This window comes from Topomyia yanbarensis, chromosome 3, assembly GCF_030247195.1.
Source record: "Topomyia yanbarensis strain Yona2022 chromosome 3, ASM3024719v1, whole genome shotgun sequence".
Classification (NCBI taxonomy): domain Eukaryota; kingdom Metazoa; phylum Arthropoda; class Insecta; order Diptera; family Culicidae; genus Topomyia; species Topomyia yanbarensis.
In genome coordinates, this window is record NC_080672.1 from 411,429,007 (window position 1) to 411,448,601 (window position 19,595).

Genomic DNA, 19,595 nt, shown 5'->3' on the forward strand with positions numbered 1-19,595 from the left:
TTAGGAAAACTGTATCATGCAATATAAGACCCTACTGTGATACAAAACCTCTATCCCTTACCTATCAACAACGGTTGACGATTGCATTGTTGCTGATAGAGTCAGCTGGCTTCGATAAGCAGACAAGTACATTTTATTAAATTTTTTCAAATTTCGCTCATTCTCACGGGTATTCTTATTCTTTGTTAGGTAATCACCGAGTTCGCAATTTTTTTATTTATTTTGGTGCTATTGGTGCAAATGCTAGACAAATTGTCACGGAATTCGGGATTCACAATACTAATTCATGCGTAATACCGTGGTTGAATTTTAGTTGCAATGGCTCCCAAAATCTCATACTGTACCGTCTGGAGCAACTATACAAAGCTGTGGATAATATGAAGAAAAATGGATCTGTTCGTTTAGATCGCTCAAGGAGTACTGAAACCAACTCCTAGTCGATTGGTGAATTCAGTATGCAGAGGATCTGCTACCACGAAGTGAGATTGTTTCATTACTTTAGGAAGCGGTTAAAAAAAAACTTCGAACGCACTTTAAGTAATGGACTCAAACGATGTCGTTTACATCCATGGGATGTGGCTGCAGTTAACTATTCGTCACTTTTGTGTAAAGCAGCAACATCTATATTTTCTACTTTTGAGTAAAGTTCAAATGGCCAATTTTCAAGTGCGCAGCAAGCTACTGGCGTCCAGGAAAACTTGCTGATAGAAATAAAAAAATCATATGACACATCAGCAAGTGAATGATTTTAATCGCAGTAATTCTTCCGGTGAGTGGCTTGGCAGCGCTGAGGGTACTGGGATTTTTAAAGTCTGACAGAGAATTAAACATGTACAAAACAGTTCACTGTTGATACCAACGCAGGTATCAGTAAAGGCACAGATGCAAAAGAGGAGTTCTAGATGCAGAACCATTATTCAGAGGCTTCGACGAAAACAGAGGTGATAATTTTTTTACTGCACGTTTTTATAATATTATAAGATCATATTTCCCAGAATCACTTGTCGAAACGACACCATTAGATCTGTCTCATAGTCCAGTCGAGCATCTGACCGTATTGGGTGAGATGTTTTGCCCTCCTAAAATGTTACAGAACGCTAAATCAAAACCAACATCGAAGCCACATTCATCCCCGGTCGCACCTAGTGTTGCTTACGATGAGTACCTGGAAAATATCGAGAACATTAAAATGACTGAGTTGAAGGAAAAAGGAAAGAAACCTGAACCACAGTTCAAGAGAAAACTCCAAGCTGAATTCTGTAAGTGTTCACTAAAATTTCATTATTTACACCAGTATTTAGCTCATTGTATGGTACTCGGTATTAGGAATTATTTTGGGCGGTATTTGAAATTATCCCTCTGAGGTGAGCAGTATTAGGTGTATTGACATGTCGTTCGTCAATGATTTTTCCCAAATGTTTTTTGCAATGAGCAGTATAACGTTTATTTTTCATATCATATATATTTAATGTAAAGTAAACTAACGCGATAGTCGAAAATTTGAACTTTCAAGCACATTTTTCACTATTCAAGCACAATGCCGCACTATTCTTTTAATTACGTAGCCTACAAACGTCGAAATGCGCATAAATTGGCATCAGTATTAGGCTTGCTTTGTTCCCAAGAACCAATATAATAACAAAAATGTCCTGAGAATGGTGAAATACTCCTGTTTGAGCGCAACGAAAACTCGAATCGAATGCTCCAGTTAGCGCACTACCATTTGAGCCAATGCTACATGTTTACTTGAACAAAGATGGTAGACGCTGCTCTAACTAACGGCTTCAAATGGGTAGGGCGATAATAGAAACGGCGAAAATAAGCTTCGCATCCTATGTACCTCCAAATGCAGTGAACATCGATGGGGTGTGATCACTGAGCCGGGCTTGACGTGCGAAGACTTGTTGAAGTATGGGTTTGGTTGCTTTAAGGACCCCTCACTTCAATAGCTGAGAATTTTGGGTTGCAAACAATTGCGTGGGAGGAAAATACGACTATCTATTCGCCAACAGACTCGTTTCGGGTGACCTTTGCCAGATCTTCACTTCTCTCTAAGTCCTCCTCGAGACGGTTCTCTTATTTGTTCGCCTGTTTGTATCGCGGGTCATGAACTGCATCAATCGCAATCGGCTGGGCCACATAGCCCCCCCTTGACAATCTGTAACTGTATTAGTGTGTTCAACGGTTTGTTTTTCTCCATCTGTCATAGATAGAGGAAAACAAATCGAAAATAACTTTTCGGTCGGATTATTTTCATGATGGAATATGACCAACCGGAATTGTACGTCCCCCGAATAAGTTTTACAGCGACATAGAGCATTTCAAGACCATTATAAATACTTTACGAGAGCTAATTCAAATGTTTAAATTGGCTGACAGTTTTATATATGACAGCTGGAGGAAAACAAACCCCCAAGTAGTGTGGGTGTAATCGTTTGCATAGAACTCTATAGAGTACTTTCCAATCTGTACGAGTATTAATGTAACAAGCTATTTCTTTTGCTCCACATGTCAATTGTCTGATAGGTGGAGGAAAACAAATCGAAAATAACATTCATTCGACTCGAGAGCGCGATAGCGAAAGGTTGTGTTAAAGTGACCAGTGTCTTGAGAAGATATAGATTGAGTGTGGAAAATTTACAAGCTGTTTAATTGAGTAAAAGTGAAGTGGATTAATTTAATTGAGGAAAGGCAAAGACAATATAAGGAAAAGCGAACACGAAAAATAAAGATATGGCGGAAGGAAGCGGAGGTCGAAAACCTCCAGATCCGGATGAATCACGTGGGATCGACAAAATGGAGACCGAAGAAAAATTATCGTTCACTTACACAGCACAAGACCCAGCTCCCTACAGAGTGTACGTAGAAAAGGTAGACAAAACGAACAGGATCAATAAATTTACACTGGGATCACAACTACAGAAAATCGATACATTCCGCAACAACATAGAAGGAGATGAAATATCTTGGTAGGGACAAAATCATCGTGTTCTTCAATAACATGGTAAAAGCTAACCTAATTGTCAACAACGAAAAAATGAAGGAAGATGGCTACCGAGCATACATACCACGACACGTGGTATGCATTTCCGGTGTACTAGCCGGTATACCTACAAATATCGATACGGAGGAGATACTAAAGGAAATTGACTGCAATGTCCCAGTGGTTGGCGTAAACCGTCTCACGCGATTTGAAGAAGGAAAGAAAATTCCAATAAATAGAGTGAGCGTTACATTCAGGGCAAATACTCTACCAGAAAAATTGCGACTTTTCTGTACTACGTGCAAAGTTAATCCGTTCATTAGACGGGTGGACTTTTGTAAAAACTGTCACCGATTTAACCATAAAGCCAGTAACTGCAGAGCAAAAACAAGATGTGGTAAATGCTCAAAGATACACGAGAAAGACGATGACGACTTTACGAACTGCTCGAATGAAGTTAAGTGCTACTACTGCAAGACAACAACCCACAGGACCACAGATTCTGAATGTCCCGAGCGTCAAAGACAAGCAAGCATCAATACCATGATGGCACGGCAGAATTTAACGTACGTGGAAGCTAGAGAACTGGCAAACCCGTTTCCAGTAAATAACTCATACGACCTTCTAGCAAATATCCAAGATTATCCAACGGTAACAGAGAGCTACGCTAAGATGGCAGCTGGCAGATACGTTAAAAGAACCCCTACTTTTCAATCTGGAGCCCCAACGGAGGATCAAGGAAAAAGCGTGAAATACAATACAAGTTGGGAAAAAGAAAAACAAACTGAGGACGAAGCAGTATACAAAAGAAAAAGATTGGATAGGCCCGATAACAATAGCACAGTGTCATCATTTAAAACAGCAAAGCTAAGACCCGACCAGAAATCGTTCAAGGACAAAGCCAGGAATGGTACAAACAATGATAATCCATTTGCCGTCACCGAAAAGGAGAGATGGGAACACGCTATGGCCGAGGCCACTAAGAAAGCAGAGGAAACTGCAAACCGAAACACTAAAGCGAACGTAATGAGCTTTTACTCAGCACTTCTTCAAATTCCAGAAATAACGGACATAGTTCAAACAAAGATAAAACAATGCTCTAAACAATATTTAAAATTCGACGATTGCATAATATAAATCGGCAAACAGTGAAAATTCTTTGTAATTAACTCGATTTTTTTTTTACTTTTACAGAGAAACTGGACACGGTAAAATTTGTACAATGCAACATACAAAGCATCACAAAAAACAAGGACGAATTACAAAGAATTCTACAAGAAAAAAACTATGCGGCAGCTGTTCTCTCAGAGACGTGGACTAAGATAGAATTAGAAAAAACAAACCAATATAATATACATAAATACCACAAATTTCTTAAGTCGAGGGACGATCATTACGGAGGTAGCGCGATATATTTAAGACGAGATATAGCATACGAAGAGATCTCTCTTCCCATACTATCAGAATTCACTCAAGCAGTAGCAGTTAAATTGTTTTCTTTGGACATGGTCATGATCTCAGTGTACATTTCACCACGAATTACGAACAACTTACTAGATTCCGATTTAAGTTCAATTTTCGATTCATTAAAACCATACAGGAACATAGTATTGGGAGGGGATTTTAACGCTCACCATTTTATATGGGGGAACGATTATCAAGATCCAAAAGGAAAGATAGTTCTAGACCACATTAACAACAATGATGTAATTCTACTGAACGACCAGTCAAAAACATTTATACCATTACAAATGAACAAAAAGGCCACGGCAATAGATCTAACAATGTGCTCTCCGAGTATGTTTACCGATATGAGCTGGAAAACACTAGATAATAGTTTGGGTAGCCATCATCTAATGATAGAAATATCATATAGCAAAACTAATAATATTAACAAACCGCAATACGCGTATAACCAACGTAAAATTGGAGAAGGCATCCGCAACTTGAAACCTGCGGATTTTGATTCTATCGAAGCATTACAAAATAATATTTTAAAAATACACAAACACAATAGAGTTAAAAATAAATTTGAGCCGAAACATTGGTGGTCCAATGAAGTAGAAACAGCATGGAAGGAAAAAAAACAAGCAAGGAGAAAATTTAACAAGCATTCTACCATAGAAAATCTAATTGATTGCAAACGAAAACAAGCAATTTTTACAAGACTGAAAAAAAATGCCAAGCAAGCGGACTTGAATAGATTTGTAGAAGAGATTAATCCAGATATGAATTCATCCGAACTATGGCAAAAAATAAATAGGTTGACAGGGAAGAGCAAAAAAGTACCAACAAATAACATACTACATGAAAATGAAAAAATGTCTGAGATCTTTCTTAACAAACATTTTGGACCGAACGATTCTAATCCTTTGACAGATACACATTACCGAATAAATTTTGATTTACTTGATTTAGGGAAATTCAACCAAATCATTAATAAGAAAAAGAAAAAATCAGCTCCAGGTAGCGACAAAATTACATACCAACTACTAAAAAACCTAAGAGAGGATACCAAAATCAAAATAGTATTACAACTTAAACAGATCTGGAAGGAATGCTATCTACCGCAGTCGCTTAAAACGATCACAGTTGTTGCGATACCAAAACCTGGGAAAGATCAGAGCACAGTAGAAGGGAAACGCCCAATCTCGCTTGTACCAACATTAACAAAAATAGCCAACTCTGCGGTTCTAGACATGATTGTTGAATATATCAACAAACATAGCATAGTTCCCGAAACCTCTTTTGGGTTCCGAAAACATTCATCGACAGTAACATGCACAAATTATCTAGTTAACACAATCAAAGCAAATAAAAGACAAAACTACATTTCAGCCGTAGTTTTTGTAGACCTTTCGAATGCTTTCAATGCCGTAAATGTAGACACTCTATTAGAGATCATGCAAAACAAATATTTTCCAGCAGAAGTAACATCATGGATCGCACAGTTCTTGAAAAATAGGAAAATCATATTCAAAACCAATCATGGAACAATCGAACGATTTGTTAGCAACGGTCTTCCTCAAGGCGACGTTTTGTCACCAACACTATTTAATCTGTACACATGCCATCTACACAAATTGAAATCTGACGATGTAGTCTTAGTCCAATATGCTGATGATTTCGGCATCCTAGTGAGAGCAAAAAGCCTAGAAAGTTTAAATCAAAAGACACAGATCATAGTTGATAAATTTGCAGACGAGATGAAGACACTAAACTTTAATGTTAATGCTGACAAAACAAAAATTGTACTATTTCAAAGCTCCAATAACGTAATGAACATACGTTTAAACAACACAACGATAGAAACTGTTAAATCGCACAATTATTTGGGATTATCGATAGATAGATACATGAGCTTTGGAATACACATTAAAAACACGAAAAAAAAATAGTAGATAGGCTAAACATGATAAAAGTTATCAATAGTATTAAAACTGGAGGACACCCACAAACGATGATAACAATATACAAATCGCTGTTTCAAAGTGTTATGGAATATGGTTCATCTATTTACAACAATAGTAGCAAAACAAATAAGAAAATTATTGATACAATTAACAATCAATGTTTGCGAAAAATTACGGGTTGCACAAAAACAACCCCAATAAATACATTAATGGCAATAGCAGCCCAACAGCCACTAGAAATAAGGCACGAGTTTATAACTAGCAAAGAAATAGCGAGAACAATCTGTTTCAACAGTGCAGTAGCATCTCAACTGCAACATTTGGAACCCAATTTGAATAATGATAAACTAAGTTACTTAGAACAAATATTCATAAAATACCAACACATTTTCAAAACTATCTCTCCATCAGTATATCGGTTACAAACAAACCAAAGGGTGGAAATAAAAACTGACCTAGAAATTGTAACAGCATCTAAACTAAATACAAACCCAGAACTCTTACGAAAGGCAGCTATAGCAATAATGAATAACAAATATAAATTCAGACCGCGAATCTTCACAGATGCATCTAAGGATGGTATAGATGGTACCTGTGGAATAGGAATACATAATGACTTCTCGAAAACTCAATACGCTTTTAGATTATTGACAGAAACTAGTACAACAACAGCTGAACTCATAGCAATAGATCAGGCATTACAGATGATAGAAAAAGAGAAACTTAATTTCGCTGTTATCTATACAGACTCTAAGGGAGCATGTCAAATCTTACAATGTGCACAAAACTCAAGCTTGGCACCACAATTGGTGTTGGATATACTCAACAAAGCAATCGAATGGAAAACAACAGTGCAATGGGTTCCAAGCCACGTAAATATTGTAGGCAATGAAATAGCTGACAGGTTGGCGAAACAAGGACTGAGGGAGGATATGACCATACCAAACAAAATACTACTGAATGATGCTTTTTGGAAATTTAAATCCATAATGATAGACAGCGGAAATTTGTGGTATAAAAAATATGCAGAAGAGAAAGGAAAACATTTCTATCAGTTTCAGGACTCTTTGAAGAGCGATGCCTGGTATTTCAACAAAAAATTGTCAAATGAACAAACTAGACTTTTGAATAGACTATTAGCCGGACACAACTACTGTAAATTTTGGCAGGCCAAAATGAAAATAGTAGATGACGGAAACTGTGAAATTTGTGACGAACCAGAAACTAGCGATCACGTTATTTTGCATTGTACAAAGTTTACACGTATACGCGAAAATTTTTCTTTCGACTGTAAATTTAACACGTTAATTGATCTATTCAAACAGAAAAATTTAGTTTACTTAGTAGAAATCACACGATTTTTAAAGGAAATTAAAATTGAATTGTAGAATATTATTGTCTACTAATTTAAACAACTGCTATTTCTGGAAACAGAAGTTATGCGAAAAGTATTGCGAAACTCCGGAAAACCAGTCGGGCTGAAACGGTTGATAAAAGAAAACAGGGCAATATAGTCATGGCAACTAAGCCCTTTTAAAAACGGAGCCAGTTATTGTCAAGCTGTCAATGATGGCTCAACAGAGTATAAGAAGAAGAAGAAGAAGAAGAAGAAAATAACATTTCAGTCGGATTATTTTCGGGACGGTATTGTACGTCTCCGGAATAAGTTGTACAGCGGCACAAAGCATTTCAATACCATTATAAATACTTTAAGCGAGCTACTTCAAATGGTTAAATTGACTGACAGTTTTGCATATGCAGCTGGAGGAAAACAAACTCCCAAGTATTGTGTGTGAAATGATTTGCATAGAACCCCATTTGTGGCAAGGCAAGTAAAAACGTTGCACAAAATACGAGGGAGATCATGCGTATAAAAAACTGAAAAATATTTACTGCAGGGCCCTCCGGAGGGCCTCCGCATTACCTTCCATCATGTCCATGTCTCCTAAACGCACTGTTAAGAAACGCACGAAGCGCTCTTATGCAGAAATGCTACGCTTTTTTGGCTCGTGTTGAGCAAGAATCTGATGGTCCACAATAGAGAACATATTTCGTTAACCCGGCGATGCCCAAGAAGAGAAGAAATCTTGCTGTTCCTAGACTACCTCGTAAGAGTCCCTCTAGGAGTGCGCCAATTACATCTAATAAATTCAATGGAAGTGATGCCTTAAAGCCGAAGCATTTTGCTGCTGAACTTGCAAATTTGAATTCTACATCTAGGGACACCAATACCCCAAATGCCCCATTTTTTTCAAACAGATGAGTCTATAGACTAATTATAATACCTTTTTTCCCTAACTTGCACGATACACCATAAAGACGCCGGGTTGCCTTCATGATGATAACAGATCAACAATAATCCAAGATCTTTGCGACAATTTCAACACGACCATCTTAAACACGGGAGAAATGACACGGATTCGTACACCACCAGCACGCGTAAGCGCGTTGAATTCACCATGCTCGACATCACTACAGTTAGATTACATGTGGAAGGTGATCCCTGATGTCCACGGTAGCGAACATTTGCCTACCATGTTTTCAATTGCCAACTGTCCAAGACCATCAAAAACACGTCCACGATATCCGGCAAAATCGAGTCCACACAGGAGCTTCCTCCCCAGAAAGAGTGCGGGGTCCTGGTTGGCTCGACACCGCGGTTCAAGCGCAGACTAAACGCGTACCAGTCGCGAATTCTCACGGAAGGTCTCCCAACCCATGTTGGGACAAATAGTGCTCGGACGTGTACGCGGAGAAGGCCGCCGCGTATAAGAGCTTCCGGGATGGCTAGCTATCGACAGTATGCAATGTTAGAAACACGATTGAAGAGTTTTATGAAAGCCAAGAAATGTAGCTGCTAGCGCCGGTTCGTTGACGGGCTACCGAGAGAAACATCCGCCTCGGCTGCACCAAGCATGGAAACACAAATAGTGTTTTGTTTTTTTTTTGGAATTGGCGTCAATCCGGCGGTAGCATAGTCCTGTCACTAAGTTATTGTCGGATTCTGATGAGATGAAATCAAAATGCAAATTTCATATCTAATTTTGGTATTGGTGCTCTTCACGCGCAAAGATGGTCTCAAACAATTTTCTCCTTAATGGAGAAAAAATAGTTTACAAACATACTATTCACCTAAAGCCAACTATCGTTTTGTAAAAAAATAAAGTTCGTGGGGATCTACTACTGATTCACCGCTACATGTTTACTAACTCAGACATTACAAGCGATACCAGATTTACAGACATGTCTGTATTTTACAGATCGTTGAGTCTTCCATTAACGGAGCCATACATCTACAGACTTTTAAAATAGTAATAGTTTGCACTAGAGTAACTGTATTTGAATGAGTCATTCCCTCAAAATAGTATTCTAGTTTCAGTCTTTTAAAGCAATAGTCTAATGTAACTAGGATGTACGCAACCATCTACAGACTTTTCAGACGTTTGCTTATCCTGATATTAAGTTTGAACCGACAGAATTTCGTATTCAATAAACTTACAATTACAATTACATTTGATTTGATGGGATTGACGGTATTGTAAACAGCATCGAGCCACAATAGATTCAATAGAGTTATCTAAATATAAGGATCTTCGCTCTTTTTAGTTGTTATTTGCATCAAGTTCTACTAGAGGTTAAATAGTTCTCATGTTAACAATCCACCAATCATTATTACTACTCAGGATTTGATTTATATAAGAAGCCCGCTCTCAAATTGTTGATTACAACGCACCTCGATAGTGGTGTATCGAGGAGACCGGGAAGGCTGATGTGAGCCTTTTTTCTGTTCTATATTTTTCCTCTCTTTACCAGCTCACAACCAACAACCCAGCCAACATTTTGATTCACTTTAATAAGTTGCAATTTGATTAACTGTACTCTTCAACGATATGAATTGATTGTATAAAATACACAGATCTCTTCTATGTGAACAAAAGTGGAGGCCATATACGTACAACAAATCGGTATAGTAGAACTATGTGATGTACGACGAATTTTGGTCTCATCAGAAGCATTATACAATCATCTAGCTTATCATTTTGAGTTTATATATGATCAACTTTACAATCACACATGAAGGTTTATGCAGCTTAATGTCCCCAATGTGGTAACAAGAAGTATTTTTTTAAAAATATTATGAAAATAAAAAATCACTTTTATATACGATTGCTGGTTTACTGGGAATCAACCAAGAAAGAAATAGATAATTGAGAAAGTATATGCTACTTGTTGTGGTTGGGCTAGTCAAGTATTAGTAGTTACTATGTTTTAAATGCCGCAAGGTTCTACTGTATCGATTTTGTTGGCTATTTTCGGCAAATTTGAGACTAAGAGAAACGAAAGCAATGAAATTGAAAGACGGATAGGTATTCTAGAGCGAATCAGTTATAAACTTAGACCGGAAAACTAGAACTAGGCAGGCTCATATGGGCATGATCGAAAGGAAATGTGAAGAATTCTTTGCCTTCTGCAGAGTAGGAGTTGGGCGTTGCACCCAAGTCTACCCCATGGTCTATGGTAAAACATAACTCATCATCATGTTTTACCGCCGACGCCGGCATCGCTTACACTGGCTGTAAGCGCAGTGATCTGCTTCACCTGCCGCTCAACACGCAACTGAGCGTGTTCGGCGAAATCCGTCCGTTTAAATAGTCGATGATGACGTCATTCATAGAAGCGTAGCGCGCTAGGTACACAAATATGTCGTGCTGGACTAGGGAAGCGCTATCTTCTGTGTGTAAATGCGCGATATTTTGACTAGGTTGTTCATTATTTAAAATTTTAATGCCATGATATCAAAAATCTTTGGGTTTATCTATTGGAATCTATTCTTAGAAGTATTTCGGGGCGATATGCGCAAAAAAAATTGAAAATTTATCGTGAGATGGCTGAATTATATGCGTTTAAAATTGGACCACTTTTCGTTACATACCATTTTTGTAGAATTTGGCAGCGTGCACCCCTATATCGATAACAAAGAAGTAGTCCTACGTCAAAATAAGAAATAAAAAAAATAAAATTTAAAAACTTGGAAGAAAAATATTAGCGCATTTCCCCAAAATTCCACGCGGCCTTTCCTGATCGAAAGGAACGGCCGCGCTTCATGAAACACCGCGCTTAGCCAATCTGTCATAATGTTGTAAATTTGCATAACAAGGGGCTGAATGGGTAAACAAGTTGTTCCAAAAATCAGCCCTTCGTTATGCATCGTTTTGTGAAGATTGATTATACCAGATGGAAGTGCTGCCAAATTAATCACGATCAGTAAAATTCAAAAATTCTTTTTAGATTAAAGAATTGATAAAATTGGTTTAATGAGCGCTATACTTATCAATCAAATTCTGTTTTAAAAATTATCTTTGCGTTCAAACCAAAATGGGAGACTTACTACTACTGCAAATAGCAAATACAAGTACTAGTTACACAAAAAACTTGCTGGCAACCTTAGGGTGGCGTTTAGTAAGCAGTTGGTGCAGCGTGAACGTTTCGGTGAATGTCTCAATAACTCCTATATCCACTAGACAACACTATAGACACTCGTAGTAATAGACTAGCGAAGGTACTTTTATCGAGCCAAACAAACTGTCAGAATCCGGATCCAAGCAAGCATGACGTCACACAAGCAGAACAAGTATTGTGATTTTATTTAAAAAATGTATTTTGTTATTCACAGTAGGCTTCACTTTCCATGTGCGTATTAGTATTTCACAATGATATTTAGAAAGATATTAATCGTGTTCTATACCTATAACTGCATAAAAAGCATTTTACTTATGCTCTTTTCCATCAACTTTGTGTTTTTGAAGAAATTGGATATTTTTTGCTTTTCTTTATTTCTTGTTGCTCAGTATCAAACTTATAACTTCTCTTTTGATTCATATATTGAACCACTTGAAAAATTATTTTGATAAAAACAGATGATCGAATACAGTCGAGTACGTTCGAGCTTGCACATTTTTAGGTGATGCAAGTTTAACATGGCGATCGCGCAGTCTTGATAACACTCCGGTATCAATATAAACGTTTTAGTACTTACGAAGTTACAAACGCTGTCTCAAACGCGAACCCGTCAACGCTCGCGATCACGAATCGGTCACGTCCGGAAATCTTTACCCTCCATTCTAGCAACTTAGGTCCATAGATTCAGTTATACCAATAAAAAAATTAAGCTCATATCCACTGGACAACACGCGACATGACTGGAAGCAACCCCCTTTCTTATATAATCTGAACCGCACACGAAAATTAAGTATCAGATCAACGATCCGCGTGCGATCATTCTTGAACACACGCGAATATGCGAAAGGCACACGGTGTTAATATAGAATTTATTACACGCGAAGTTGCATAAACGTTTGCACACGCGACATACAAACGCTCTCGCGATCGAACACGTTAACGTACAAATGCTCGAGCCCTTCGCGATGATACACGCGATCGCGAAGTCCCTACGCCCGCACATACCTGAACCGTATAATAAATATCACATTCAGAATCACGGCCCGCTGCAATTGGCCTAAAGCAGTGTTTTAGTGGGCACCATTGCCTGTCTCGTCTGCAATTGTAGTGTATGACTCTGACGGGGAGCCCTTCCAAAAATCTAGCTCTACAACTTCAGTAGGACAACTCCCGAAAAAAAAAATTACAATTATATTTTATTTATTCTTCTACAGACGTGTCACCAAAACATGTGGCATCCGTGGACATTAATTCATTGAAAGTTTAATAACTTTTCCCAAGGAAGTTGTTTCAGTTTGCAGTCTTCGACAAAGTTGTAGACAATAAAAATATTATTTATTTTCATTTGTAGTGCTAAACTGATGCATACAGTGCCGGTGAAAACGCAAGCTAATCGGCTTTCACCATGTAAATCGAGCATGACCATGATGACCGTATAATTTGTAGTTGCTACTCCGTGATTGACCAAAACAACATTCCCGTGCCGAAGAATGCATGATTTAAGGGCTTACAATTTCAAATCACTAGTGGAGCTTGAGGGAACCTGAATTCCCGAAGGAGCCCATGGGTGTGGGATATTCGCGGCATAATGCTGAAAACGCAACTGACTTCATCCTCAGAATGGATGGCCCAAAATAATCTATTAACCTCTGGATGGAGGAATCACAATGAAAAGAACACCGGAGCTGTAGCCACCCTCACTTTACAGATGGATACAATCTCCTAGAAGAGCCTGGAGAACCAAAAATTTGAGATTGATTCTGGCTGCAGACTGAAGGTTAAAGTGGTGCCCGAAACCAAGAAAGAGGAGAAGATTACACAGTGTAACAGGCCTGCCATGGAAGTCAATAGGTCTGTTCCAGTACCAGGAGAAACTGGAAATACTCTTCTTCTTCTCTTTTTTCTTCTTCTGGTAGCAAACCGGAGTAAAAAGGAGCAAGAATTTATTGCTCCTATTTACTCCGGAGTGACTTCCGTGTACTGGAACAAACCTAATATGATTGCAAAAGAATCCGTTCCCTCACAATGCCAAAGAAGTTGTACCAGGGTCTAGTACAAAACTGGAGGAACAGACGGCTATAAACACCTCGATACCCAAACCTAGACACTCCCCAAACGTTATAAACTGGGAAAATGCTAAGGAAAAACTGGGAAGAGGGGAAGAAATATCAACCGCCAGGAGCCCCGAATCTCATCACTTCCAAATTGATTTCCAGTATCAAATGCATCCAAATTAACCAAAAATTCAGTGATTCTAAACAGAAGGTTTATGAAGGAATCGAATGGAATTGGATCTAATCAAGAACCTTGGACAACAGAAAATCGTCCAATACAAAGAAGTAAGTTGCTTAACTGTACAGACAAAGGTCGTGCAAGTCTTGCGTTGTGTACTAGATCTTCTGAAGTAGTAGAAGTAGCACGGTCCCTTCAGTCCTGCCAACCTTGACCTTGACCAACTAATCTATAGTGGTCTCCTTTTCTATCAGTTCTCTAATCTATTGATGGTAGCAGTTTTTGTTGATATTTGCTAGGATTTTCACTGTATATATGTCGTGTAAAAAGGATCTTGTCAAAATATAATCCAAAAAATCCGAGAAACGAAAATTGCCCATCGGCAAATCGGTGGTGTTCAATGCAAATTGCATTGAACTTGAGTAGCTCGCACTGAAAATTCACCAGAAGATGTCAACCTCCAAAAAGGGTGCTGCTGTTAAAAAAAATTGAATTTCCGAATATGCATACTAGCTGCTAACAACTTCTCAACTAAAAAAAAGTTTTTCTGTGATGCAGGATTAACAGCAAAGAATTCTAGATTACCGAAGCATTTTCTATGTGACATTTCGAGGGACTCTCTAGTATAGTACATGAAACTCATGCATTCGCCGTCTCAATTTGCCCATTAAATCCACTGTCGACTGGATTACTGAAGTGCTGAATTGCCGGACTGTGACAGCGAGACCATAACCATGAGAACAACTAGACGCTGCCATCTAGGAAGAGTGCTGTCACCCCTTCTGTGGTCCCTAACAGTAGACGGACTCCTGAACATACTGGAAGGGGTAGATATAACGGGTTAGGCAGGCGACGTGGTCATCACTGTTAGGGGTAAGATTGAATCTACGATTTCAGGCGGTTTTCAAACTGGTAAAAACGTGTTCCGAAAAATCGCCGTTATTCCGTTGACAAGAAAAGGAAATGTAGTCCTTAATGGAACCCCGAAGTCTTTTTGGGAAAAGGGAGATTGAAACCAAAAATGACGCACTAGCTTCACACCCATAAGATCAATGGGAGCATATGCTTCAATGGTTTGCTGAACTAAAGTGACCAGCAATAGGGTGTTATGGAATTATCAAAGGTTCCACGAGTGGCTTATTTGGCAATCGCAAGGGTAATGAAATCTATGATTGTCTTGGAAGCAATGTCAGACCTTGACTGATGTGTGAGCTAAGATGGCTACGGTCCTTACTATAAAGGTTCAACAAGGCGCTATTACTCCTTGAGAAACTCTCGCTTTTCTAGAGCTGAAAAAGACATGATAACAAATCACTGTTTTCACATATTTTATTACTAAAAACCAACAATCGTTACGCGTGGATGAACAGACAGATCGTTATCACTTTTCTTGTTGCTACAATTTAAACAGAAAGTCGTACTGTTTCATTTCATTGGAAAATCATTGTATCATACGCAAAATAATGTAAATAGGTACTCCCTTAAGTATGAATATTTCTTCGGAAGATTTCGAAATGCTGCAGAGTGCATCTAGGATCACGCTTGGAATGATAAACAAATCGCACATGCTGCTGCTGCTGTGTCACAACCATTCATACACACAGTAGTCCTTAGCCGACCGTCTAGATTCTCATTTTGCTGGAACCGGTCTTGATATCGAACAATTTTCTCACGAAGTACACCTGAACCGATGTGGTCAAGACGATGACCACGATTTGCAGGATCGACCAGCGTTGTACGTATGAGTTGTTGTCTATGATAAGTGCGTAGTCTCGTGCCTCTGTGTTCCGCGAGTAAGCCTGGTACTGGAACATTGCGTTCAAATTTCGTTCCACAGTAGAAATGGTATTCTGGTTGGGAACGATAAAATTTACTTTAGATAAGCAATGCTTGTTATCTAACATATGCGTTGAACAGTTATGATTAAAATAGCCTTTGATCACACTTAGATTTCTTAGTTTTGATTCTATCGTCGGAAGACCTGATTTAGTTCACAAACTTTTAACCATCACAGTTCAACGCTACTCGTACATTAACATACCGTGAAATTATTCATGTTGACATTCAGATCCTCAATCTCTTTCGTGTACTTCTCCCACTCGTCATATCGGATCACGGTCAGGTAAAGATTTACCAATTTGCTAGCAAACTTGGCAAATTGATTGTCAATACACACCGCATAGTATCCTCCCATTGAAGATCCATCGGTGAAGTCACTGGATGCCTGCCACTGATATGGGTGGACAATCTCTCCTCGGGGATTTCGCACTGCAAATCCGGCCATTCCATCTCCTCCTCGGATTACCTGTTAATTTGTGCATGTTTCTTTATTCACTAAACATTCGAATCATTCAACCCACCTGAAAGCTGACGTAGAAAGTGCTACCCGGCTGGACATACTGAAAGTAGCAGTCCTCTTTGCCCGCCTCGATATGCACCTTGTAATCCATGGCGACGGCAGGTAGGCTTTCGTACCATGGCCGTGCCGGAGCTTCGGTGTCCTGTGTGCCAACCAACCGTACCAGATAGCCTCCAAAGAGGGTGAACACAATCAACAAATTACGAACCGTGTGCCACGTAAAGGATTTTGTTACGGGCATGTTTTGCACTGATTCTACACTGCTTATACGGGCAATATAGAGAGGGTCTGTGCTGGACTGAGCTGTGAATGATTTCGAAAATGTGTGTTCAACTGGTGCTCCTTTCACCTAACTACCTATATCGGTTGCGCTGTGTGCGTGGATTCACTCCATCCGCTAGTTTGGATCTGGAGCTGTCTGAAATCAAGTTTGTAGAAGAATAATAATATTGGGTGATAGTGGGCAACAGTTGGTGCTGGTGTTGGTGATTGTGTACTCTTTGGTTGTATAGAGCTTTCCGAAGCTGTTTATTTTGACTGAAATTATGCGATCAAAGCATCGCAATGGAAGTTTGGCTACAAGTCGGATTGAATTAAGGGGAATTAACCTTAACAATTTCGGCGAAAACTAAATTTTTTCCGACGAAACAGGCAGTGTTTCAGTCAATTTTGGTATAATACATTACGATACTGAGTGAGTACCAGTGAATCTCCGGAGGCGTTTCGAATAAATGCGGTGTAGGGGAGATCGGGGCATGCTGATACACAGGACAAGTTAATACTCGGGCTTATTCTGCGCGGCGTGTGACGTGAGACGACTAAACTCACCTCACTTCATGTGTCTTTTCTCACCCAATTCTGAGAGTCGACTCGGGCGAGGTGAGATTCCTTATTGCGGTTAAATGGGCGTCTCACGTCACCCGAAGTGACTCTTCAGAATCGAGTGAGAAAAGTCACGTAGAGTGAGGTGAGATTAGTCGTCTCACGTCACACGCCGCGCAAAATAGGGCCGACTGTTAACATATCCTCAATTCAAAACTTTGTTGAGGTGCGCATCCACATCAGTACATTCTAATAGTAGCGGAAATGCCCTCTGAAATACACCATTTTATTCATTCGTTTTGTGTAGGTAAGCAGCTCGTACGATTTTCACCCCTAAAGTGACATTTTTCATTAAAAAAAACCGTTACTGCAGTGAATAAATATAAATAATGTTCCACTATCCGTTTAAATAGGATGACCATATCAGACGAGTTCAAACCCAGAACAATCGAAAGGCAATCCCCTGGGAAGAATATCGCTAGGCACTCGAACGTGCCTGGCGATATTCTACCCAGGGAAGCTGTGAAGAAATTGCTTAGGGTCTGGCACACACACACAGTTCGGTTCTTATTACACCACAAACAGCAAAGCTTTTAAGCTGTTATAGCAAAAATTTACAATCCTCAATTGAGCGGACGAGACGAAATATATTGAGATCGTCTGCGGAAGACTGGAAAGGAATCTTCACACACTAAACACACGTCATTGAAGTAAAGCAGAAACTTCAACGGTCCCAAGTAGCTTCCCTGGGCTGCTCCCATCGTAGAAGTAAATGTGGGTGCCTTGCAAGCTCCAACCATTATCTCTCGATATATGAGCTAGGTTCGCCAAAACTACCGTTAATTTTGAATTTCTGTTTAGCGATTGGTCTATTGTGGTTCACTCTATCAAAAGTGGCAGATAGGTCGGTGTAAAATTTATCAGTTTGAGCGTTATGCTCTGTACTGCCTGTTCAACATCTAAACCGAAAGTCATGTTGATCGTTGCTTGCATTAAGCTTGAAGTGATCCCAAAATTACCAGCTCGAGACAGCGTTCAATGACTTTATTTCACTACAGTTATTGATGTCTCGCTTATTTTCCTTTTATGGACCGGAAACATGCTCGCGGATTTACAGCAATTGGTGAAGGATGCTCAGAAGCTTTAAAGAAGTGGACCAGAACGTCGATGTATCCTTTCCGAAACAGTGAAGAGAATCTGCGACGATTCAAGCCGAGAAGAAGTTCGTTTGCCAGAACTCGTTTTATCGGTATCGATAGCGCCTAGAGTTTGGTTCACAACTGGAACCGGTTCGATTTGTTCTTACAATTCTGTCTGTTTTTAAATGTTATAATATCCTTGCGTCTTTGTGTTTTTATCTGCTATTGATTTTTGACTTTTTAACATTCACAGCGTAAACATGGCGAAATGCAAACAAAATTTCAATAGCGCCATTTTGAAAACTTTGACAGCTGCCCAAATCTTTACGGATATCTGCAGGCTACATATGAATGAAACGTTGTGTCTTTTTTCAATTTCCAGGTGAGAAAAGAAAATTCGAAAGAAAAATAAAGAAGCATTATTGACAGATCTAAAAGAGACATCGGAAGGAACGATTGGGAGATTCGAGTGCATTAGGCTTTGTTTTTCGTACTCTGATTTAGAGTGAATTTACGTTTCAGTTATGGTTGGCCGTAACTGCGACCTGGGCGAGAGTGAATAAAGCGAAGACTTAATGAAAAATAATATTAAATATGTATGTAGTAATTATGACTATCATGTTTGGAAATAAAGTCAAAAGTGATATCAATTATTACAACAAAATGGTATTGAGCATTTTTTTGAAGATTTACTACGTACGGAATGTGCCAAAAACGACATCTTACTGTAGTGCAAAAGTAGATATTAACGAACTCATTTGTTTTGCAAAAAGTTGGTTGGGTTTAGCTGAATGATATGTTCGGAAGAATGATCAATATTTTGGCTGTAATCGGTTAGTTCTACATTTCATTGTATAGAGGGCACCAACACTAACTTTTTAATGGAGGGAGATAGAGCGTAGGTGTCTTCTAGAAAGTTGTAGAATAGGTTGATTGTAATAATTCTTCTGAAAACGTTAACTCGCTATCTTGTATATTAAGTTTGGTGATCATCTAGCGTATACCACAGAGAACAGACGTCCATCTTCTGCATTCAACCTGTGTAAAAATGTCTAACGTTTTTTAAGGTAGTGTGGATATCTTCACCAGAAGCGCTACTGTCGTTATGTTTTTAGTGGCGGAGTTCGACTGAATTGACAGCGGTTATACCCCTACTCAGTCAAACCATTTCGAAACCGGTTCGGAAT

At 39.0% G+C, this 19,595-nt stretch overlaps 2 protein-coding genes across 2 annotated transcripts; one reads left to right on the forward strand and one right to left on the reverse strand.

The window, feature by feature from the left end:
* Positions 1–2,968: 2,968 nt before the first annotated feature.
* Positions 2,969–7,803, forward strand: LOC131691840 (uncharacterized). The gene is made up of 2 exons (XM_058978512.1): positions 2,969–4,006; positions 4,178–7,803. Exons 1-2 carry the CDS (start codon positions 3,002–3,004, stop codon positions 4,193–4,195), a joined length of 1,023 nt encoding a protein of 340 aa, XP_058834495.1. The 5' UTR covers positions 2,969–3,001; the 3' UTR covers positions 4,196–7,803.
* A 7,596-nt stretch (positions 7,804–15,399) lies between these two features.
* LOC131693968 (transmembrane emp24 domain-containing protein 5) lies at positions 15,400–16,879 on the reverse strand. The gene is made up of 3 exons (XM_058982278.1): positions 16,449–16,879; positions 16,130–16,393; positions 15,400–15,938 (listed from the first exon to the last, which is right to left on the reverse strand). The coding sequence occupies exons 1-3, from the start codon at positions 16,686–16,688 to the stop codon at positions 15,711–15,713; spliced, it is 732 nt and encodes a 243-aa protein (XP_058838261.1). The 5' UTR covers positions 16,689–16,879; the 3' UTR covers positions 15,400–15,710.
* Between the last annotated feature and the right edge of the window lie 2,716 nt (positions 16,880–19,595).

Coding starts and splice junctions, on each gene's coding strand:
- LOC131691840 (XM_058978512.1), top strand. CDS start 3,002: ATGGTAAAAGCTAACCTAATTGTCAACAACGAAAAAATGAAGGAAGAT.
- LOC131693968 (XM_058982278.1), bottom strand. CDS start 16,688: ATGCCCGTAACAAAATCCTTTACGTGGCACACGGTTCGTAATTTGTTG. Junction 16,394..16,448: donor CTTTCTACGTCAGCTTTCAG/GTGGGTTGAATG, acceptor ACAAATTAACAG/GTAATCCGAGGAGGAGATGG. Junction 15,939..16,129: donor TCAACATGAATAATTTCACG/GTATGTTAATGT, acceptor GTTCCCAACCAG/AATACCATTTCTACTGTGGA.